Source organism: Crinia signifera, chromosome 1 (genome assembly GCF_055691185.1).
Source record: "Crinia signifera chromosome 1, ASM5569118v1, whole genome shotgun sequence".
In the NCBI taxonomy this organism is placed as follows: Eukaryota; Metazoa; Chordata; class Amphibia; order Anura; family Myobatrachidae; genus Crinia; species Crinia signifera.
The window spans coordinates 119049137-119074995 of record NC_139217.1 but is presented as its reverse complement, the minus strand read 5'-3'; the positions used below and the strand labels follow the sequence as shown (position 1 = coordinate 119074995).

Below are 25859 nucleotides of genomic sequence, written 5' to 3'. Positions count from 1 at the left end.
ATTGTATGCAAAATGACTGCACATGATGTTTCTTATCTGGCCCTGCCACCCGCAAGGTTCCCGGGCAGCTCAAGGGGGGATTGCATGTGAATTCTCCCCTCAGAGAAGTCGCCCTAATTATGGCCAGCTCTATTCTTTTATCATTGTCACAGGAAAGCCTGGTGTCATGTCATCTGGCATGTTTCTGCAAAAATATTTATTGCTTAATATCTGTTTTGATAATATGCAAATACAGGTAAAATATAGTCTCTTGATTTTATTAATTTATTATCACAATAGTTATGGTCATTGAGAAAAAGAATCAATTATTGCTAACTGCAAGCTGCAGTATTGAATACCTGTCCATTTGGCTGCTGTCGACATTTAGGGGAGGTGATATTTATGTGTATGGGTTTTGATAACAAAAATCACAGATTACATCCTACACAGTCAGATCAGTTAAAAGACATATTGCATTGTAAACAAATTTTACAGATCTCTTTCATAACAAAGGTAAAACAAGAGCACATAAAACAATAACATTTCAGGCCCCTTACACTTGTGAGATTTTGTGAGATTTCATCCAATTTGAGTCAATTTATCTGACGAGATCTGATGTGCCGTCTGACAAAATCTTATGTGCCTGATGTGTAGGACACAATCCACAATCCTGTGCCATTGAGTATAACCAAGAGATTGGAAGAGATTGAACCTCCTGCACATAGGATAAATCTCGAGTCAATCAGGTTCAATTTGTTGAGACAATAAGTTGACAAGTGTAAGGGGGCCTTAAGGGTTATACCAGGGCCATCTTAACCATTAGGCAGCTGCCTAGGGAACTGGGATCTTGGGGACACCACCAAGTCTGCCTATCAGAAAATCAAGGATGTCTATGAGGATCATTGGACTTAATGCAGGTGGCTGCTGTGGAACTTCTAAGATCTCACCTCCATACTTTCCCTTGAGGCGTACTTCCCTACGTTTCTGCCCCCTCCTCCTTGTACTCTGTTGTGGGTGGCAATGGGAGACCTCCAGGGAAAGCAGAGGACTTGCCCACCTTTCCTGGGGGCTGACCCAATTTTTGGAAACCTCCCTGCCATTCAGGAATGATGGGCAAGTATGCCTAAATTTGTTGGAAAGTAGGTATTAGTGGCAGCAGTATGGGGGAGGGGGGGTTGTTGATGTTGATGTTTTGCCTAGGGTGCTGAGAAGCCTTACAACGGCCCTGATAATAACTTAAGTTCAGGCTTACAGAAGTGGCAACCATATTCTACTTATGATTTATCTAGCAGAGGAATGGCCAACCAATCAGCAATGGGCCAAAAAATGTGTTGTGGTAAAACAAAGAGCCGATACCATGCAAAAAATGGGTGTGACCTAGCTTCCACAAGGACACACCCCATTTTTGTGACTGCTCGGCTTCAAACTAGCAACACATTTATATATTTTTTTCATCTTTATTTTAAACTAAATTTTGGCCACCCCTGATGGACCGCATTGTAACCCCAACAATCTCAGCAAAAGTGTTAGGCTTGCTACCCATAATATTCGTGCCAATTTTGTGCCAGTAATGCTGCTTTCAGACCGCAAAACCTGCTCAGACCAGGTATTTAAAAAGTTTTTTTAAAACGAGTCAGAGGAAGTGGGATGCAGTTAAGATCCCGGCGGTCGGGATCCCGGCGTTCAGAATCCCGACGCCGGAATCCCGACCGCCGAAATGCCGAAACTTTCTCCCTCCTGGGGTGTCCACGACACCCCTGGAGGGAGAATAAATTAGTGTGCCGAGCGTAGCGAGGCACCGGGCCCGCTGCGTGGCGAGCGCAGCGAGCCCGCAAGGGGGGGCGATCCACGTCCCCCCCTTGTCGGCATTTCGGCTGTCGGGATTCCGGTGTCGGGATTCTGAACGCCGGGATCCCGACCGCCGGGATTCAATACTGAATCCGAGGAAGTTTACCCCCTTTCACACCGCATCTAAATACCTAGTGAAAATGCCAGCCCCCCCCCCCCCGAATGAATAAATTGTTACAGATGACCCCTACGCAGTCTCTCTCCTCCCCCCCCCCCCCAATAAATGAATCCGTTTTGCGGGAGGACCCGCGCGCAGCCTCTCTCCCCTCGCCCCCCCCCCCCAAAAAATGAGTACGTTTTGCGGGAGCACCCGCACGCAGCCTCTCCCCCCCAATAAATTAATCCGTTTTGCGGGAGGACCCGTGCGCAGCCTCCCCCACCCCCGGAGCCTGGACCAGCCACAGTGGGAGCAGGACTGAATATGAGCTCCCCCGAAACACTCTCACCGCAGGACAGACGCTGTAGGTATGGAGGACATGACGGGGGGGGGGGGGGGAGCGGCATGGGGGGAGAGAGGCTGCCCGGGGGTCCTCCAGCCCCACAGCAGGGATCCTACCTGGGCAGCGCAGCGCAGGGGGTCCCTACATTGTATATCCGTGGCGGGGTCCCTGCAGTGTATGGGAACTAGTAGCTGCAGGGACCCCGCCACTGATATAACATACACTGTAGGAACCCACTGCCCCCAGCACGATTATTCCCCTTCCTGCGCTGCCCAGGGGAGAGGGGGGGGGGTAGGAATCCCATTTCAGATCCGTTTTTACACCAAAAAAAATGGTAAAATCACTTTGCACCTTTCAGACCGCACAGATTACCGTTTCAAAACGGTTAAAAATTGGCAAAATACCCGTTTTTTAGTGTGGTCTGAAAGGGGCATAAGTGTGGCAGTACATTTACGTGGTAATTTTGATCTGCAGCGGGGGGTGTACAGATCGCGATCGGATTGTATGCAGATCGGGTGCTCCAACAGATCGTGCGACCATCGTATGATCGCCTCATGATCATGATCGTTCTGCTGTGTACCCTACATAATAGTATTAACAAATAATCTGTAGTTGACAATTGCATATTTTGTGCAGATAACCATGTTGTGTAACATTAAAGGGAGCTTTTCAATGTTTTTGAGATTGTTCTGATTTATTTTACATTTATATGTGCAGCTGAATAAGAGCCACAAATCCCTGACTCACCCTGTAAGGTAATTATAGGTAATATTAGTTTCTTGAATGAATCTTTGTGCAAATTAGTAGATTGCTATTTAAATTTGCAAATTGTTAGGCTTCAAAAGTATATTCTTTATACATGTCACCTTGCTGAAAGGATTCATAAATGCTTCAGGATAAATGTTCTTTTCTTGTTTTTCATTTTACGTCATTCATTTAGGCATGTTCTAAAGGGGTCTATTTAGGATATGGCTAAAAACGTATTTTAAAAAAAGGCATATTTTGGGGCAGCCTTAATAACAAGTGACTAATCTTAAAAAGTGTCCCAACCAATCAACTCCTAACTGCCATAATTGAAAACGTACAGGAGGTCATTGTCTGGGGTACAGTTTAAGATTAGTAACGAGTGATAACAATACCCCTCCTTGTTATATTTGTTCGTTTGCATGCTAATTAAATTAAAATATTTTTTTATTCTTCCTTCATGTAACAAAATGGTTTTTTTTTCTGTTTAGTTATAATTTTTCTGTTCTATCTATTACTGGAAGAACATGCCTGGACTTTCAATGCTGTGCGCACGTATGATCTAGCAAAGACAGGTCACGTCACTAACGCAAAAATGCTATTGGGTTTTTACCACATTTTTGTATGCACTAAAGCGCCACTGCAGCGAGTATCGCCAAGAAAGATGGCGATACCCCGGCCATAGTAGCCTAAGGAGTTTTCGCTACAGCGTTGTGTGAGGGATACATCACCGATCCTCCCAGCATACCCTATGGCCAGCACTGTCAATCTGCAGTGCATCACAAAGGACATCTCTTATTGCAAAAGCTGTCCTCATAATCACATATGGTAATGCATATGCTATTATTACGGATGCGGTAGCCAGCCGCGGATGTTAGAGCATCCCGCCCCAAGACTGGCAGACAGAGTGGCAATTGTTCAGCTGCCCCGATAAGATCTCTTGTTAATTTGCAGCTATATATTTTCTATTGGGGAATAATCTCATCAGACAAAATAGAAAATAAGTTATTGTTAATTCATCTATTAAAAATCAGGTTATTTGAATGCATCATACTTCTAGGAAGATACGTTCTGCGATAGTGTTACATCTAATGGAGTGTGACTGAATTTAAACACATTTTGTCAGATGTAATTGTTATCTGGATGGATTCCTACTTTGTGATGGGCACTGAATTTCATGAAGCTAGCCAATTCTAAAAGGCTTGTTGTACCAGAGCGAGCATTCTAGATGAATATGCTGTTATGTTAGGAAAGTGCTTGGTTTTATAACCTCTGCTGCTGGTGAACAATTGATAGATTTCATCAGTTGTTAGATCATGTTGTTGCTGATCACATCTTAATTCCAGTTAGTAAAAGATGTGCTACTGTATCTGCACCCTGATGATAATCAGCTACTTGATACAGAGAACAGTGATGGCACTTTTATTAAGTGGCATACATAAAGATGTTATCTTTTCTTTCTCATTTCAAGGTGTTTGTAATACAAAACACAGAGTGGATGAACTGAGCAGATCAAAGGATTGTAACACTGTACATACATTATTTCAGAACTGAATACAAGTAAACCTTCGGCATAGTATCTAATTCAGACCTTAAATTCCTTTTATTTTTCATTATAAATAAAGAGAATTCATTAGATGCTTTTCAAGTATTTCTCCATGCTTGTCTGGATCGTTCCAGTGGCAAACATGTTAGCATTTAAGTGTTTATTTTAGTTTTATCATAACACTGTGTCCTCTAACACGTTGTAATAAAGATATGATTTACTATTTGGAGGGTATCCAATTACCCACAGTAATTCCCATTGGTGATTTTATTGCCAGGAACGTGAGGCATAACTAGATATTCGTAGGCCCCATAGCAAAAGTTTGTAAGGGCCCCATATTTAGCAACTGATGGTGATAAATGTATGCAAAACATATATGTTTGACAGCAAAGATGGGCCCCCTTCAGCTCTGGGGCCCATAGCAGCAGCACCCCCTGCACCTATGGTAGTTATGCCGCTGCCAGGAACTATACTACTGAACCGGAAAATCCAGCTTGAGCCATGGTTTATCAGGGATTTTGCTTTACCTGCCTCACCACAACAGACATGTCCATGAAGTATAATGGTAGCCATAGTTTTCACCGCAGAATCATACAAAGCAGAAATGAACATTACTGGGGAAACCACCGGTCACTGGCCTCAGATTTATCTTGCTATGCATCAACAGTCAGATATAAAAGATTGGGGCTAGAAGCTCGTGTTCTCTCATAATACAAATCTAAAGACAGCTCAACTTTTAAATATTAACCCTTTAAATGCCAACATCTCTGTGAGAGATGCGTAAAATATCCGCTAAAAAATGCCAACATGTCTGAGAGATGTGCAAAATATCGGCAAAAAAATGACAGCGTCGCTCACATTTGTTATATAAATGTAAATAAAAAATGTTGTGTAAAAAAAGATAAGGTACTTGTGTATCATCACGCCGCCCATTAAGTAGTTTACGTACTGTCCTATTCAGCGTAGTGTCCCTACAGCATGGCGGCGGTGCCCGTTAAGTAGTTTAAGTACAGTCCTATTCAGCATAGTGTCCCTTCAGCACGGCGGCGGCAGTCCCTCCAGCATAGTGTAAGCGCTATTTGTGTAGTTTAATCGCCGGCTATGACTACGACTGTGACTGCGACTGTGTGTACGTTCCCCCAATAAGTGGAACAGCGACTGTGACTGCGACTGTGTGTACAGAGCTTTACGCAGCCAGCGTAGTCGGTCAGAATGCTTACGCAGTCAGTCACAGTCACTTCACCTTCACCTCTGACTGACCCAGCTGACGCACTCAGCGTAGTCAGTCAGAGGTGAAGGTGAAGTGACTGTGACTGCGGCACATTGTTCATTGGTTTTATTCTTTTTTTTTGCCAGTTGCCAGTTAACACATGCCATCATTTCTGTTTCAGATGGATGATATGCCAGGTGTGAATGTTTTCTGTAAACAACCCCACTATCCACGACAGCCGGAAGTGTGTTGAGCGCAAGGGTACACGTCATCTGACCTGTTCATACTCCACTATCCACATCAGCATTGGAGTTGATTTTATAAAGTGAGCCGGAAGCGTGGCGAGTGCGGGACTCGGAAAATGAGCCCAAAGCGTGGCGAGTGCAGCAAGCCCTGCGAGGGGATGCGGAATATATGTGAAGTAATCCACATCCCCTTGCGAGCTCGCCACGAGTCGGGCTCGTTTTCCACGTCCCCTTGCTCGTCACACTTCGGGGTCGGTGGCTCGCTGCTCTCGCCACACTTTATAAAATCAAATCCATACTGACGTGGATAGTGGGGGTATGAACAGGTCGGGAGGACACATAATGAGTGTGCTTGCCACGCTTCGGCTAACGTGGATAGTGGGGGTTTGAAATGGAGGCATTTGCCATAATTTGACACGGAGCACTGCCAAATGCGTCCTTTTTTGTGCACAAGACGCACGTGCGCCACACCCCTTAACCATGTCAGTCTCACTGAAGTGGAGACGGGCAGGGTTTATGTCCACAGCCGCAGAGTGTCTGGGACGCTCATGCATATGAGACGCTCGCGTCTCTCTGCCAGCGTCCGCCAGGGTTGGAGATCTGGCGGTTCCTGCCACTGTATGTGAAGCGTGTCCTCCGATGCTGTTCTGGCGTCAGCCAGCGCACCCGACCCTGTGGACGTTGGCAGCTTTACTCGTTACTTACCAAAGATTATATTTTCTATATAAAGGTAAACAGTACAGGGCATTATGATGAATAAAAATGTTTTCACACCAAATTTTCACACCAATTTTGACAAATTCACTTGGCACTCAAAAGGTTAAAAGTAAACACATGTGGCCAATCTGGTCAGTACAAAGTAATGCATTAGTAAAGCCAATAGCTGTCAAGCACTAGTAAAAAGTACCAAGTGGCTTACATATAAGTCTGTTTGAGTTCACTGGAATCACATGCCCCATACAATGCCTAATGGGAAGAGGTGAAAAAAGGTCCTATTCAGATGTGTGTCTACAGCACTGGTAACACCTAGGTGTAATTGGTGAGCAAGACAAATACAGTAGGAACAGAGCCCATGACATGGCATACAGTAGTATAAGAACAGTTTTGTGGAAAACTAGTATATACTCTTCTCTCTACTGATTGGCATTATGGTAATGGTAGGCTATAGAAAAATGTGTGACCTACCACAGTTATCTTCATCTGCTTGGTTTCCGCACTCATCCACTCCATTACAGTGCATCAACTGAGGAAGACATTTTGTGATATTGCCACAAGGGAAGTATCCAAGAGGACAGGAGTAGTCCGAGGGCTCATTTTCCGAAGATGCAACTAATTTAAAAAGATGAACAGTCATGTCACTTTTTACTTATACTGAAGTTTTACCTATCATATAAAAAAAATCATAAATAAAACAATACAGCTGCCGTAATAGTAGGAACTGCTATTCATAGTTGTAATACTGTAACCACCAAACAAGTTATCCAATGGAACACCAGATCAATCATAAGTGTTGCTGCTTATTGCCTTTACACGTGTATCTGAAATCTTCCTCCAGTTTTCAAACCCTTGTATGCCCATTACCCTCACAACAACATTAACTCGCTAGTGTACGGGTAGGTATCCGAAGATACTAGATTTTGGGGTCTATCCTCAACACCAGCGCTGACTTAAAATTATGAACCACACCTCCCTTAGAGAATGGTGGCGTCTCCGCTTCTCCAAATATAGAATCACTTAATGAGAAAACCAGGCACCAGTCAGGTCATCATCTGTCTGGTCCACTTTTTCAATAATTCCCTCAATGAAGAGAAATGGCATAATAGTGCAAAACCTCTTTATTACAATGACATGTATAAAACAAAACAAAAAAATCCAGGAGATGAAAAGGGTGGAATTTACCAGACAAGCTGGAGAACCAGATGGATATGGCTCTCAAGTAGGCATAAGGGATGGTGAGATGTTTTTCCCGGGTCAACCATCGCTATAGTCCTAGTTGTATCCAACCGTCTCAAACTCCTGGTCCAAATGAAACACAGCTCAGGAGCGGAGCAGCTTTGTTTCATTTGGACCAGGAGTTTGAAACGGTTGGATACAACTAGGACTATAGCGGTGGTTGACCCGGGAAAAACATCTCACCATCCCTTATGCCTACTTGAGAGCCATATCCATCTGGTTCTCCAGCTTGTCTGGTAAATTCCACCTTTTTCATCTCCTGGATTTTTTTGTTTTGTTTTATACATGTCATTGTAATAAAGAGGTTTTGCACTATTATGCCATTTCTCTTCCTTGAGGGAATTATTGAAAAAGTGGACCGGACAGATGATGACCTGACTGGTGCCTGGTTTTCTCATTGAGGGGTGAATTTATGAAGCTTGGAGAAGTGTTATCTATCCCCATAAAGAATGTTATGAGCAAGGTGATAATGGTTCAGCCAATCAGCTCTTACCTGTCAATTTACATATTGTAGCTGATTGGCTGAACCATTATCACCTTGCTCATAACGTTCTTTATGGGGATAGATAACACTTCTCCAAGCTTTATAAATTCACCCCTAAGTGATTCTATATTTGGAGAAGAGGAGATGCCACCATTCTCTAAGGGAGGTGTGGTTCATAATTTTAAGTCAGCGCTGGTGTTGAGGATCGACCCCAAAATCTGGTATCTTCGGATACCTACCCGTACACTAGATTTCTATTCACTGTCACAGGGAAAGGCAGTATTTGGGATCGGACCTCCTCGTAGCAGCTTGCCCATATTGTGCACACATTTTGTTGCGCAGGACTTCTGAGTTGTTGTTGGGAATCTTTCTGGTGTGAAACATTAACTCGCTGACACTATATATAAACGGTGGCTGCTCAATCAGTTGGATGATCCTCATCCTTCACATGTGCCTGAAGGGGGGGGGGGGGGTGTTATTCTAGCCAAGAATAGCACCAAGAAATATTCCCATGGGACACTGAAAAGGATGATCAATGAGATTTAAATGCTACATGGTAATAGAAATACAGCAATGCCATTTTCCCTATATTTGTAAAGATATAATGAATCCTCTGGCTGTGTCTCACACATAAATGTGGCAAGCCCTCCTGTCCCAAAACCCACCAAAGTAAAACAGTCTATTTTACAAAATATATGCCCACAGAATGTTATCTATAACTATTAGCTACATGCACGCTCTGATATTATAATTATTTTATTTATAAGGCGCCACAAGTGGTTCGCAGCGCCGTACATAGGGCACATATTAGAACAATACAGGGTACACAGAACTAAACATAACAGTAACTGAAGAACAAAAACAGAGCACAGGTAACAATTAGCAGCAAAAGGGGGAGATTCTCTAAGCTAAAAATGCAGTAAAAACCCCGTTATCAGGGTTTTTACCGCATTTTGGGATGCTGTAAGCATCCCCCCACCGGGTTACCGCGGCGGGGGGGGGGGCATCGCCAGAAAAATCTGGCGATGCCCCATAGAAGCCAATGGGCTTCTACCGCAACCCTCCGCCGCCCCGCGCCGAAACCCCGCCGCCCCGCACGGACTCCCGCCGCCCCGCATTGCCCTCTCACCTGTGTCCGGGCAGCACAGCGCAGTGCTGCCCGGACCTGTGACCTCCTCCCTGCACTGATCCTCTTCCGGGTGCAGGGAGGAGGAGAGCCCGGCGCAGCAGCAGCAGCGCCGGGTGTGTGAGGGAGGGGGGAGCCACCGGGACCTGCTGGGACCCGGCGACTCTAACCGCAAAGGACAGCTCTTAACGCAAGAGCTGTCCTTTGCTATAATTATCACATATGTTACAACATATGCGATAATTATAAATGCGATGGGCGGCGAAGGGGGGCGGAGATTCTTAGAGAATCTCCCCCAAAGTCTTAGTACACAACGCATCAGAGATGTATGGGAAGCAGAGGAGCAGTCTGCATGTTACCAGGGGGTAAGTAGTCCGTGGTAGAGATGAGTAAACACAAGTGAAAAGAGATACCGGTATAGATGATAGGTGAATAAGGGAGTTGTAGGGGGGGAGGCTCAAGAACTGATCATGGCATGGATGGGCAGCACATCTTGCACATTCCTACACTACCATTGTCTAGCTTGGGAAAAACAGTCCTCTTCTTAAAAGCCATCTCCAACTGCTGGAGCGGTTGTGGGGGTTTGATCGCCATAGACAGAGGATTATATGCAATCAGCCCCCTTAGAGGATGTCTGAAGCCACAGTAAAGGTGAGTGCTAGATAAGATTAATCAAAGAGAGTGCTTAGCAAACACTACAGAGAAAATCACACTTATTATTTTAAATAGCTCATGTGTGTCTAATTTACACATTAAAGACTAATGTTATTTTTGAGATTACAATATTTTGTGCTTTCGTATACACATTGAGTCATTGGGGTATATTCAATGCCGGGGGCTTGCTGTCAGAGCTCGCCCTGTCAGTTTTCAACTGACCCCCCCAGATGCGCTGATTCCCCTCGCTCCGTTATTTGGAGTGAGCAGGAATCGGCTTATGCAGCCGCAGAAACAGCGAGACTCGCAGCTAAATGCAGCGGGCTATCTGCATTAGCCGCGAGCCTTACTGTTTGGGGGAATCCTCACTGTCCTCTGACAGCGAAGATTTCCCCAGAACATTGAATAGAGTGAGCGGCTGGCGCAAGGGTTAAACAGCAAGGGTTGCTTGTTTTCTGCGATCCCCTCCGCTTAACCCCCTCGCCAGCCACATTGAATAGGGACCATTGTGTACACGCAGTTTTTGACATAAAATGTCAGATCATTGTGCCAAGTGTGAAAACAACATTTTTCTTACAGCTAACCACTCAACTGTATGTTTATATGGAAAGAAATAAGCTTGCTCTGATCCTTGTGCTTGGATACTGTATGAATACTCTCCCTGCTGTATGTAATGTAATGTATATATTATGCATACTGTATGTAAGGCATAATTGGCGCACATCTTATACTATATGCAACAGGAAGAGCATATAATCCTCCTGACCCCCTTATGCAAGAGATGAAGATTTTATTTTCTCCAGGATTTAATTCTGCTGGATTCTAATAGTAATATTAATGTGTATGAAAACAGGGATGTGAACACTATGGCCCATCAGGGATAAAGGAGAGATTATAGAAGGTACTCAATCAAACTCCAGATACAGTTTTATGGAACTCACTCTCTTATTTTAAATTCCAAACTGCTGTCATTAATCACTGTGCTGTGCACTTCTCTATCAGATGTAACACTATTTGGATGACTCACTGATTGAATCATACAAGTCAGAATTATGGGGGCTGAAAAATGACAGAGCTTTAATGCCTAAACTAACTTTACTCCTACAGCAAGGTGCCAGACAATGTAATGATTGCTTTAGACAAAAAATATACAGTATATATAGATAAATGAGTAGAGATAGCTGGGCAGTCAATATGTGGGGTATTGTTCTCCCTACCATACATTAGCAGATACTGAAGAGTTGTGTGAAAAATCTGAGAACTGTGCCCATCTATTTAAAAACATTTTGTTCAACTTTATGTCAATACAGTAGGAAGTGAAATACGTATTTTACAATTAATTAATTCCATTTGATTTGCTTATTTACTCTTAATGTTCTAATTCAATATTATACATTACTAAAATAAAATGAAAACATTGGTGATAAACCCAAAGATTAAGAACACCGCACATTTGTTGGACTCTCTTCCAAACCTGCAGGTACCATGGCACTTTGAATTGCGTCATCATGATTCCATCCCCGCTGTTAAATGCTGTGATCTGCAGATCATACAGATGATATGTACTATCCTGGGAACGCAATAGGACGTCCAAAATTCTGCAGTCTCCTGGACAAGTAAGGCAAGTATGAAGCACTGATCATATAACTGTAATGCACTATACATCCAGTGTTAGGTAAACTAGTATCATGAATTTTCTCCTTCAATAATTCCAAAAGTAACCAATAGAGTCTATACAGTATAGACAGCATGGGGTCCTACCATTCACAAGGGAACCATCAATGGTTTAACCCATTGATGGTCATCCCTACTTTGCAATACAGTAGGTTGTGGGCCAATAAGGGCTTTGTAAAAAATGTGTCTATAACCATAGGAGAAATAGACTCTTGGTCTATGAGCACTGCATATAAAAGCGTACGGCTACAATTGTATCAGGTCACAAGCAGCAAAGCAGACTTGGAAGTCTTGCTTACAAATGTAACTACCATACTGATTTAGTCTCAGCCATCTCTGTATAAATGTATCGCTCTTATAACACCACTGACAAATTGGTACATATACCATGCTGTCTTCTGGGGGGTGCCGGATGGGATTCCAACAGTCATTACACCGACGTCGGAATCCCGACTGTTAAAACCCCGAAACTCAGGGTCCCGACGGCCACCGGCTATTCTCCCTCGTGGGGATCCACGACCCCCATAGAGGGAGAATAGAATAAGTGGGGAGCGTAGCGAGCCATTGTGCCCGCAGCGAGCCCACAAGGGGCTTCATTGCCCTTCCCCCACTGTCTGAGTCTGGGCAGTCGGGATCCTGACATCAGGCTAATGACTGTCGGGCTCCTATACCACACCCCTTCTGGAACCCCCCTCCGCTGTACTCCAGTAGGTATTCTGGTACACTCTTAGGACTGTTAGGATAATTTCTCTGCCATTGCTGCCTGACATATTTATAGTACAGTCTAAGACCTGGTAGCTAGATTATTTAAGAAACTGGGTTACTTTTATCTGTACTGCTTTGGTCTAAGAGCGGATATGAGTACTTGTCTAGTCTATGCACCTTTACTCTGCTGGCTTGCAAGGTCTGTGCTCTGACAGTGGGCAACCCAAGGGCTAAACTATGTCATAGTCATTCACTTAGCCAGAGCATGTGTGTAGATGGTGAAATGTCTTTGGGATTCAGATCTCACCAATCAGCGCTGCCTCTTAGCTCTCCTGCTGCTCTGTCTGTCTCTCCCCTGACTCCTCCTCCTGTTTTTGGCTAGGAAGTAGATGTGCTATTGGTAGTTTAAATTGTAGCTACTGACTGAGGTTAGGGCTTCAGTCATCTGCTTGTGCGAACACTGCAGTCTATTAGGGAACTCCACTCAACCCAAGTTCTCCTGGTCACCACTTATGTGTACAGCTCTGATGAATGGCGGTGCCAGGGAGCTGAGAGGTAAGCTCAATCAGAGACACAGCCAACAGACTCTCAGTGGTGACCAACGGCGCTGGCCAAACTCCCTCTCCGGCTTCAACCCCCCCCCCCCCCCCCCGTGCCCAGAAGCCAGCCCAGCAGCCCGGCTGCCACTTGGGGAACTAGGGGGGAAGGTGCTAGCACTGGAGCAGAGGCAGAACTCTGGGAGGCAATGGAGTCATCTGCCGCCGGGATCCTGCTCCCAAGGGGGCACCTCTACTCCCCTGTGAGTTTGAATCAGTTATTTGAAAGCCGTTGATATTGCTTCTGTGGCTGACTCCTCCTCTTAGCAGGACCATAGATGTCACACTCTCTTTATTCTAAACATAATATCCATAACATACATATTTATATAAGATGGTGTGTGTGTTGGGGGGCACCAATATTTATCTCCAGTCTGAGCCTGAGTAGCTGATGCACTCCTCTTTTATACCCCTGTAGAGCTGTGTCACCTGACCCCTCTCTCTGGTGGTGTGATCTGAAACCCCACCCACTGACACTCCCCTGTCAGCTCTGGGGATTTCCAGCAGTGACGGTGTGAGGGGATTCCAGAACTTTTTTTTACTACACTGGGCACAACTGTTTAACACCTATTTCCTTAATTTAATACACATACAGTATACATCTTATCCCCTGCCCCATCAATGTGTACATAACAGCAAGTGTTGTTTAAATACAGAAATGTAATATAGTATCAAATAAATATTCACTTTATATTATACATATATGATGGGTTTATATCTTAAACGTGCATATATTTATCAACTACAGACCCTACATTAGTATTTGGTTTATTAACCCTTTCACAGGATTACATCACGTATATCACCCCATGTACAGTATGTATCAGCTTTATACAAAAATTAGAGATGTGCGGCGGCCACTTTTTCGGGTTTTGGTTTTGGATCTGGATCTCCCTTCGTGTTTTGGATCTGGATTGGTTTTGGCAAAAACACCCTTGCGGGTTTTGGTTTTGGATCTGGATTTTTATGAAAAAATGCTAAAAATGGCTAAAATAACAGAATTTGGGCCTGTTTTTGCCCCTAAAGTATTATTGACCTCAATAACATTAGTTTCCACTCATTTCTAGTCAAATTTGATCACTTCACAGCTCACAAAATTGTTTTCATTTACTGTAGTTGGGCCAAAGGGTTATACCGAGGTAGCTGGATGACTAAGCTAAGCGACAGCAGTGGGCATAACATACATGTGGACCTTACACTTCCAACCTGGCACATCTTGGAAGCAGAGCGGCACTGCAGGGGCAGACAGGGTGGCAGTTTAATAAACTACGACAAAAAAAGAGAAATGCTCCAAAGAGCAAAAAAGACAAAGAGGTGCAAGATGAAATTGTCCTTGTTTCCGTTGTTTGATTGTACTACCAGAAGGGCTACCATCATTCTGAGACACTGTACCATCAGTCAGAAACAAAGGCCAAGGCCAAGGCCTTTCCTTCCCACTGCGTGTGGTGAATGGCATATTGCCAATTGTATGCTCCTCTGTAGGAAACTTTACCTGTTTGGATTTTTTATGGACCTTTGTAAAATGACATTTCTGCTTTGATTTCACATGGCCTCTAGGCCTTTGACCAGCGGCCTTGTCATGACTGGTGGTATCAGCTTCAGCACTTCTATCAGGTTGCTGATCTCCCACTATTTCCTCCTCCATCATCCTCCAAAAATGTGTTTTTATTTTATTTATTACTTTTATTTATTTCTCTTACTTTACACTGGACACAGCCTGTCACACTGGACACAGCCCCTGGACACTGGACACTGGCCCTGGACACAGCTCGTCACCCTGAACACAGGCCCTGGACAATGGACACCGCCTCTGGACACCGCCCCTGGACACAGCCCCTGTACACTGGACACAGCCGTCACACTGGACACTGCCCCTGTACACTGGACACAGCCCGTCACCCTGGACACAGCCCTTGGACAATGGACACAGCCTCTGGACACCGCCCCTGGACAATGGACACAGCCTCTGGACACAGCCCCTGGACACAGCTCCTGTACACTGGATACAGCCGTCACACTGGACACTGCCCCTGGACACAGCCCCTGGACAATGGACAAAGCCTCTGGACACTGCCCCGGGACACAGCTTCTGTAGTAGTAGTAGTAGTAGTAGTACGTTTATTTATAAGGCGCCACAAAGTGTCCGCAGCGCCGTACATAGCAAACAAAAAAAAAAAACAAATTACAAGGTAACGTACAGGGTGTGTAGAAAGATACAGTATAAATAGGGGTATAGCTGGTAGAAAAAAAATCAGCATCAGTTCAGAAGTAGGTGTCAAAATTGTCAAGGAGACCGAAGATGAAGTAGAGGAAGGGAAGAACAGGACAGGAGCACAGGTGAGGTAATGAGGTAGGGTGAGTATGTGAGGAAGGAGGGCCCTGCTCATAAGAGTTAACATACTAAAAATAGGTGGGTGGACGAACGAAATACAATAGGATAAGTAGGAACGGAGGCAGGATAGGAGGATCAAAAGAGGTTAGGAGGAGGGATAGGCTAGTCGAAAAAAGTGGGTTTTGAGGGAGCGCTTGAAGGAGGTAAGGGAATCAGATAGCCTGATGGGTGGCGGGAGGTTGTTCCAGTGCAGGGGGGCAGCGCGAGAGAAATCTTGGACACGGGAGTGGGAGGAGGTGATTAGGTGAGAGGTCAGTCGGCGGTCAGCGGTGGAGCGAAGAGGACGGGAGGGAGTGTGGATAGAGATCAGTGAAGAGAGGTAGGGAGCTGTGGAGGAGGAGAGAGCCTTGTAGGTGGTGGTGAGGAGTTTAAAGAGAACTCTGAAAGGAATGGGGAGCCAGTGAAGAGATAAACAGAGGGGGGAGGCGGAGGTAGAGCGGCGGGAGAGGAAGATGAGCCTAGCAGCAGCGTTAAGAATGGATTGGAGAGGTGCGAGGCGGGTGAGAGGTAGCCCAGAGAGAAGGATGTTACACTGTACACTGGATACTGCTCCTGGACACAGCCCCTGGACAAAGCCCCTGTACACAGCCCCTGTACACTGGACACAGCCCCTGGACACAGCCCCTGTACACAGCCCCTGTACACTGGACACAACCCCTGTACACTGGACACAACCCCTGTAACACTGGACACAGCCCCTGTAACACTGGACACAGGCCCTGTCACACTGGACACAGGCCCTGTCACACTGGACACAACCCCTGTACACAGCCCCTGTACACTGGACACAACTCCTGTACACTGGACACAGCCACTGTACACAGCCCCTGTACACTGGACACAGCCCCTGTAGACTGGACACAACCCCTGTACACTGGACACAACCCCTATACACTGGACATAACCCCTGTACACAGCCCCTGTAGACTGGACACAACCCCTGTACACTGGACACAGCCCCTGTCACACTGAACACAGCCCCTGTACACTGGACTTGTGTACAGTCAGCAGCCCCTGCGTGCAGACCCTAATCGAGTGAGCACTGCAGCACCAAACTAAAGCGCACAGTAGAGAGCACAGAGCACAGATCCCAACCACCCTCTTCCCTCTCCTATAATGGAGTGAAGATGGCGGTGCGCGCGTGTGTCTTATATAAAATCCAGATTCCGCGAGAATCTGACAGCGCAATGATGACGTTTTGCCTCGTTTTCAGTCCGGAATCGGGCGGGAACTCCCGAGTCAGCTCAGATCCGGACTCGGATCGCGATGTTCGGGTGGGTTCGGATCTCAAAGATGCGGACCCGCTCATCTCTAACAAAAATCAACTTCAAGCAGTACTTCGTTCTTTGGTGGTCTTATCATGAATCTCAAACACAAATACCGTATTTGCCGGCGTATAAGACTACTTTTTTCCCCTGAAAAAAATGCCTCCAACTGGGGGGTCGTCTTATACGCCGGGTACACAGGCCAGGATGCGCAGGGTTAATGGAGGCGGGCGTGGGGATAAGATGTATGATCCCTGAACCCACAGTACAGGTGCAGCGGGGATGGAAGCGGCGGCGAACGGATAGGTGCTTTGAATCTGGCGCCGCTGCGGCCACCAATCCAAAGCGCAGCTCACGGCAGTTTGGATCTCCCACTATCTGGGAGCCAATGGCAGACGGCTGCAGCGAACCAATCAGCGCTCGCCGCGCCGTACTCAGCCTCGCCCCCGCCGTCTGATGTCAGATGCCGCCGGGAGGATGAGGAAAGAAGTCTCCCGGCTGAGGAGCAAGAGGACGCCGGAAGCCGCCGGAGGACGGCGCAGAAGACTGCGGAGGCGAGAAGAGCTCCTGCGGCCGCTGAAGAGGCCAGAAGACGCTGGGATCAAGAAAGAAGATCTCCGGCGCCTCCTGCAGCAAGAGGAGAAGCAGCGCCGCCGGCCAGGACAGGCCAGCGGCAGAAGAAAGATTGCGGCCGGATCCGGAGAGGCCAGCAGGGGTGGAAAGCAGAAGATCTGACGAAGCTCCCCCCTGCGGCCTCTCCCAACAGCAGGTAGGCAGCCCCAGGCCACCTACCACTCCCTAGACCACCGGGGGATCGGGCACTAGGCCCGTGGGTACAGATCAGGCCCCTCCGGCCTGTGGGCATGATAATCAGGCCCTCTCGGCCCGTGGGCATTTCATACCCTCCTGGCCATTTTTTGTATTTAGCTGGGCCCTCCTTTGGGCCCTCCTATTGTTGGGGGGTCATCTTATACAGCCGGTGATCTTATATGCCGGCAAATACGGTAGTTGGTCTATCCTCTAAAATGGGGACTGCCCTGATGTAAATAGGATGGTTGGAAGATATGGATAAGGGTGATTCCTGCATTCCTCTAGCAGTGTCTACAAATATTTGTTTTTCCCATGATCAGATGGAGTAACATTACTGTCTAATAATGTATGCAATGAAGAGTAGATTGGCTACTATTGTATACCCTCATATTACACCATGGGGGTTATTCTAGTTCACTCTTTCTGACAAAATCCTTCTAAAGGCCCATACACACTTAGAGATTTTCATTTCAAAAGACTTTGCCAAAATCTCTGAAAGATAAATCTTTCACCAAAGCAGTGCGTACACACTGAGCTATTTTCCCCAAAGAGCTAGAGATTTTCAGGAGGCGAAAGACTTTGCTGAAAATCTTTCATATAAAAAGGCTATTTACATAATGGGCGGGGTTCGAAATCCAAGGGTGGGAGCAACGGCCCTTTTATTTCACTGCATTTCTGTTCTTGGTGCCTGATTGAAAACTGATCGCTGGGCTGCATATATTCAGAGCCCAGCGATCAAGTACACGCCGCCCCACCCGGGTAAATTCCTTCACCTGTGCCATAATAAAATAAGGGTTACCACTTTTGTTTTGAAATATTCTCTTACAGTGGCCCACTCCTTAACCACCCACTGCCCGCCTCTTGATCGGCCTTAAAGTGTTTTTTTTTTTTTTATCTTTGCTAAAAAATCTATTTTGCGCACCGTAATGCCACTTACACATTATGCCACACATTGTAATGCCCATTACATGTTATGCCACACACTGCGATGGCCATAATGCATGCTATACACCGTGATGCACACTACGTCACATACCATAATGCCCATTACAGATAATGGCACACACTGATGCCCATTAAATATTATGCAGCACACCATGATGCCCATTATCACACACCGTAATGGCTATTACATATGCCACATTAGTGCCGTTTACCTACATGTTAATTGCTGGGGTAATGTATATATTGTTAGCCTGCGCTGGCAATGTATACATTGCCGCCATAAAAATTATACATTGGTGGCCAGTGGTGCCAGTAATATATACATTGCTGGCATGTGCCAGCAATGTATATATTACTGGCATATATATATATATATATATATATATATATATATATATACATATACATAAACATATATATATATATATATCTATATCTATATATAAATATATATATCTATATATACATTGGTTCCCAGTGGTACCAGTAATATATAGATTGCTGGCATGTGCCAGCAATCTATATATTACTGGCTTATATATTATGCATTGGTGCCCAGTGGTACCAGTAATATATAGATTGCTGGCATGTGCCAGCAATCTATATATTACTGGCTTATACATTATGCATTGGTGGCCAGTGGTACCAGTAATATATAGATTGCTGGCATGTGCCAGCAATCTATATATTACTGGCTTAAAATCTCATCCATGTCCGATTGCATGCATATGTCAGCCGGGAGCCGGGAGCTGGGGGCCGGGGGCGGGGCGTTCCTCCGGCCTGACTCTGTGTGGCCTGGCCGGGGAGACTGTCGGGCGCAGGAGTGGAGCGTGGCAGTGTGGCGGCGTGGGAACGGCGGCGGGGTGAGTATACACCGGTGGGGAGACGGGGGGAGGAGGCGACGGTGAGGGCGACAGGGGGTGGGGGCGGCGGGGGGCGGGAGCGGCCGGTCAGCTGGGCTGAAAGTCTCTCATCTTTCAGCCCGGCTGCCATACACACCTGGCGATGATGGCTCAAATATGAGCTATCATCGCCAGACGTGCTGGTAAAACCAGCAGACGGCCCACTTTGCTAGCGATGATGCGGGAGCGCGCATCATCGCTAGTCGGGCATCGGTGGTCCATACACACTTGCCGACTTTAAGCTGAAACTCGCTCAAAACGGCTGTTTTGAGCGAGTTTCAGCTTAAAGTCGGCAAGTGTGTATGGGCCTTTAGATAGACAAAACCATGTGCACTGCAGGTGAGGCAGATGTTACTTGTGCAGAGAGAAATAGATTTGGGTGGGGTTTTACTTCAAAGTGAGATCTATATTGCAGTGTAAAAATTAAGCAGTCAGTATTTACCCTGCACAGAAACAAAATGACTCACCCAAATCTAAATCTTTCTGCACATTTTACATCTGCCCCCCTGCAGTGCACATGGTTTTGTCCATCTAAGAAGGATTTTGTCAGAAAGAGTGAACTAGAATAAGGCCCCATGTGACATTGGTGTGAGATATCCTCAGAAACAAGGGTTAATCTCCTTTTCACCAGCCCCACACCACCTCAGGTGTTCACGGGAAGATTAGTGAAGCAATACCAACAGAAAATTGAGTTTGTCAGATGACAGTTTTTAATAGCTGTGGAGGTTGTAGTTTTCACCTCTACAGCAATATGTTTATTGAAGAGCAGTGAGAATGGTTTGTACAAATAAATATACGCCAGGAATACAGATCAGTTTTTCTGTTCATTTCTTACTATGCCAGCCAATATATTATAGGAACATCTTTGGTATTTTGCTTAAACTTTACAGGTTGTGTTACTAAATGTATGTAGGGGCGAGTGTTGCTTGTATGTTTTACATTCTTTAATAGAAAATAAAATACAGGTTGAGTATCCCTTATCCAAAATGCTCGGGACCAGGAGAATTTTGGATAACGGATTATTCCGTATTTTGGAATATTTTAATATTTCAATGATGTATTTTGAAGTATCTTGCATTTATGCTGTATAAACACATAATGTACACACAAATATATTTTATTACCACATAAAATACACACAAATATATTTTATTTGTTCAAAAAACAAGGTTTCAAAACGTGAAACAAAATGTGTGTACTATCTCAGCACTGAATTTGAATGCCAAGCAATCATTGTCCTGCACATATATAGTGCCAGTTACATATCATGTCCCCAGTGATGCTGTTACAAATGTCCCCAGTGAGTTTTTAGCAAAAAAAAAAAAAAAAATTCACTTTCTGGAATGTCTGGTTTTCGGAATAATTCGGATAACGGATATTCGGATACGGGATACTCGACCTGTAGTATTTTTAAAAAAAAGCCAATCAGAGCTTAGTAAAAGAAAATACACAAAGGTATGGTTTGCCAGCCAACGGTGGCATGATCTTATAAGGACCAGAGTACACTAGAGCGCGCAGACCCTCATGCTTTGGTTTTGGTTCTAAAAACATCATCATGTTTTGGTTCTGAAAAAAACACCCTCAAGTTTTTTGTGTTCGGTTTGGGATCTGTTTTTTTTTTAAAGTTGATAATAATAAAAAATTTTAATAAATCAATAGAAACAGCTTAAATTTTCTTCCTTTTGTATTAATAACCCCCCCCCCCCCCCTCGAAAAAATAATAATAAAAAATAACCTGCCACAACAACTATAAACGTTGCCCTAAAAACCTATGGCTGATTTACACTTTAAAACATACATACGCTTGCCATCTTTGTCACCAATATAGTACTAAAGTGGCAGCAGTGCACAAAAACATAATAAAAATGACCCTTACAATCCAAAAATGACATACAGTACTGTACACTTGACACCAAATCACATTTTCAAGCATGCTGCATTCATTCCGACTATACTGTAGATCCACATGTTGTCAGAAACAACTGTTGGTAGATCTCGAGGACAAGTTTGGCCACCACTGTTGTTAAGTATTTTAAGCCCATTTACACAATTTTCGGTACTTGTTTCCTAGCACGGCGCCCATCTCGTTGATTGTATGCCTTAAGTTTAAGGCACTTAAGGCATACAATCAACGCGATGGACCCGATTTTGTGTCAATCACCAGCTAATTTGCCGGTGAAAGACAAAATCGGGTTGATCGCGTCCATCGCGGCCCCTAATAAGGGGCCGCGATGCGACCAACGTGATCAACCCGATTTTCTTATAGGGAACAATGTTAAATTATTGTTAAAGTGAAAATCGGGTTGATCGCGTTGGGCGCAGGCCATTATAATGGCCCGCGATGCGATCAACGCAATCAACCTAATTTTACATAGGTGACAATGTGAAATGGGCCAATATGGCCAATTTCACATTGAATATGGTAAAAAGTATGTTTAATGCCCCCCCCCATTGTTAACGGCACCCCACTATTGACGCCAACCTGAAGCGTGGCGAGCGGCGGCGGTACGCGTCCTCCGACCTTTTCATACCCCTACTATCCACGTCGGCGTGGAGTTGATTTTATACAGTGTGGCGAGCGCAGCGAGCCACCGAGCCCGAAGCGTGGCGAGCGCAGCGAGTCCCACGAGGGGACACGGATACCTGTGAAGCCCGCGAGGGGACGCGGATACCTGTGAAGGTATCCACGTCCGCTCGCCGCGCTTCGGGCTCAGTGGCTCGCTGCGCTCGCCACACTATATGAAATCAACTCCACGCCGACGTGGATAGTGGGAGTATGAAAAGGTCGGAGGACACGTACCGCCGCCCCTCGCGGGCTTGCTGCGCTCGCCACCCTTCGGGTTGGCGTCAATAGTGGGGTGGCGTTAACAAAGGGGGGGGGGGCATTTGAAACATGAGGGGGGGGGGTTGGTATTAAAATGGGGCGTTTTGGGGCTTTTTACATTGAAATCAATGTAAAATCGGGTCTCAGGGACCATTTTACATTGATTCCAATGTAAAAATCGGGTCGATCGCATCGCATGCGATTTGGTTGGCATGTGATGCGATCGAACCGATTTTTCCGACCCGATGGATATAATCAAAATCTGTGGCGCCGTGCTAGGAAACAAGTACCCAATTTTCTGCACCATTTAATGTATGACCTAACTGATGTTCATGTGTGCCGAAATTAAATTGATATCGGCAGAACCGCGGGACTGCCTTGCATGGCTATGACAGTAGACCTGTGATATAAGTGGAAGCAGCCTGGAGTAAGCAATAATACATCTCCATACATGATGAATAAAGCAAATCTGTTTAGAGTTAAGGCAATTTCTAGAGATGCAGAACACGAGGGGAAAGTGTTAGCTGAATACTGTAAAGAAGATGCCACATAATTAGAAATGGTGATTCTGAGCTGGGAATAAAATTGGCTAATTCCAAATCAGAATCAAACAGGGCCATCGAGAGCAAGGATGGGCCCCAGGCTCTAGGGCCTTGATGGCTAACCTTGACAATCCAGATGTTATTGAATTACACATCCCAGCATGCTCTGCTACAGTTTTGCTATTTGGCCATGCTAAAACTGATGCAGGGCATGCTGGGATGTGTAGTTTAACAACAGCTGGAGTGTCAAGGTTAGCCATCACTTCTCTAGGGGGTGTACGCACACCAGGGAGGCATGACTATAACGCCTAAAAAAATTTGAAAGATCTTTCTACTGCACTGTTTTACTCCTTAGCCAAAGGTGCATCTGAGAGAATGTGGAAGGGGAATTTGTAATATGGCTGTTTGTTGGGGGGAATGCGGAGGAGTAAATGGTGCAATCACTCAAAGTGTCAGCGACACTGCCGCAGATTTAAGAGGATGCCTGGATCCCAGGCCCTTTAAAGCAGTATAGGTTAAGAATACACTCCCTCCCCTCCTTCAGCAACCCTGGAATAAGACTCAATATCAACAACACTATGTAGCCTCTTCTATTTGCCTACTCATGCATTGATCCCTCCAACTAATACTCAGTACTCAGCACACTGGTTATATTAGAATTTGACGGCAGATAAGAACCACTTGGCCCATCTAGTCTGCCCCTTTTTTTTAAACGTTACCTCAAACCATATTTGATCCTTATTTTTTTGTAAGGATATCAATATGCTTATCCCAAGCATGTTTAAATTGTACTACTGTATTTGCGTCTACCACCTCTGTTGGGAGGCTATTCCACTTATCTACTACTCTTTCTGTGAAAAAATTCTTTCTCGCATTTCCCCTGAATCTTCCTCCCTCTAGTTTCAGTGCATGTCCTCGTGTTCTGTTGCTCCTCTTCCTGTGAAGAATGTCTCCCACCTGTACCTTGTTAAAGCCCTTGATATATTTGAAAGTTTCTATCATGTCCCCCCTTTCCCTTCTCTGCTCTAAAGTATACATATTAAGATCTTTTAGTCTTTCCTGGTACGTTTTGTGATGTAGGCCATGCACCATTTTAGTTGCTCTTCTTTGTACAGTCTCTAATGTATTTATATCCTTCTGGAGATATGGCCTCCAGAACTGAACACAATACTCTAGGTGAGGTCGTACCAATGACCTATACAGTGGCATTATTACTTCTTTCTTTCTACTGCTGATACCTCTCCCTATGCAACCAAGCATCTGACTTGCCTTCTTCATTGCTTTGTTACATTGCCTACCTGCTTTTAAGTCCCCTGAAATAGTGACACCTAGATCCCTCTCTTCCTCAGTAGTTTCCATTATAGTGCCATTTATACTATATTGAGTCTTTGGATTTCTGAGACCCAAGTGCATGATTTTGCATTTTTTGGCATTAAACTGTAGTTGCCATTCTCTTGACCATTTCTCTAATCTGCCTAAATCCTCAATCATTTGTTTTACCCCTCCTGGTGTGTCTACCCTGTTGCATACCTTTGTGTCATCTGCAAAAAGGCACATTTTACCCTCAATTCCATTTGCAATATCACCAATAAAGATATTAAAAAGCACCGGTCCAAGTACAGATCCCTGGGGTACTCCACTTGTAACCTTTTGCAGTACATCAAGCCATAGCAATTTATTCACATTACTTGTTATTCCCATTTGGATTCCTGTAGTCCTAAACAATGGATGTGGGCTTTTTGAAGTATATTGCATTTTATATATCAGCACTGCAAAAGCACTAGGAGTCACTTTACATATTTGAATACCTGATGGAGAAATATTGGAGTTCATCAGAAGATGAGATGATATCAATATCCCAACGGTTAATATCTCAAAGGTTAAAATGCCAATGGAGGCATCCCAATCCTGATGTATGCCGCTGAGTATTTTAACCCTAACCCACCCCACAACAGCCTAATGGGCCCCATACATCAGCAATCACAATTTATGGATTTCCAGATACAGGGATTTTTTGGCCAGATAAATGAATTTTACAATGCCCACACATATAAAAAAGATCTGCAGATAATACCAGATTATTAAACATGTTTAAAAACCTGATTAAGCAATCGATTGGCGATTTTGATTGGGATTGCCAAAAGGGGGAGCCCACACATCTAAAATTAATTGTGGCAATCATCTCCATATCTGAAAATTGTCACAATTAATTGCTGATGTATGGGGCCCTTAACCCTGTAGTTGTGTACATACTATTGAGCAAGCAACTACCACGAGCCCGTCCTGGGTGTGTACCTCCAATGGGAACAAAGTGTCGGCTGTGTAGCACAACTGATTGCCAATATTTCAGATACAGTATATCTGTGCACATGGCAGTTTGTACAGATGTGTCCTGGCCAACACATTGAGCAGCTGTTCAGTAAGTGTGCATACTTACCTGGATCAGCCACTCAGAGAGATGGTGGGTCCACCGATCTGTTGGTCATGTGTGTACCCGATCATAACCTTTCTATTGCGCAGCCTAAACCTAACAGACCCCTTACCTGCAGGCTAACCCTCCCCCAAACCATAACCCCAGTCAGTGGTGTAACTATAAATTTTGCTCCCCCCTGCCAAAAAGTTTGTGGCGCCCCCTCTCCATGCTCCTCTCCAGCCTGTTTCCCCAGCGTGTGACATGATGACATCACATGCATAACGGAGAAGCTGAAGCAGAAGAGAGGAAGAGAGACCAGCATACACTGCTGCTTCCCTTGGCTCTGATGCATCCCAGGCAGCCCTAGCACGCCCATCAGCCCGCCCATCCTGTACACAGTAGCCAATAGCCGGCTCTGTGTACAGTCAATTGAATCAGTGGGAGAATTTGTCATCTCTGCCATGGCCCCACCCACGCTACGGCTGACTCTCCTCCAGTGCTCAGTCAGTGGGCAGCAGCATGTCAGTGCATCCAGCGGGTTCCGGCGCCCACACAGACCCTG

General features: G+C 45.2%; 1 protein-coding gene across 1 annotated transcript in view; it reads right to left on the bottom strand.

Annotated features, from left to right (window-relative positions):
- The window catches only part of RXFP1 (relaxin family peptide receptor 1), a 188661-nt gene that overhangs the window by 114288 nt on the left and 48514 nt on the right, over positions 1–25859 (bottom strand). Inside the window, exon 2 of the mRNA XM_083172505.1 lies at positions 7198–7341. Within this exon, the coding sequence (XP_083028631.1) occupies positions 7198–7341 (144 nt within the window). The remainder of the gene's footprint in view (positions 1–7197; positions 7342–25859) is intronic.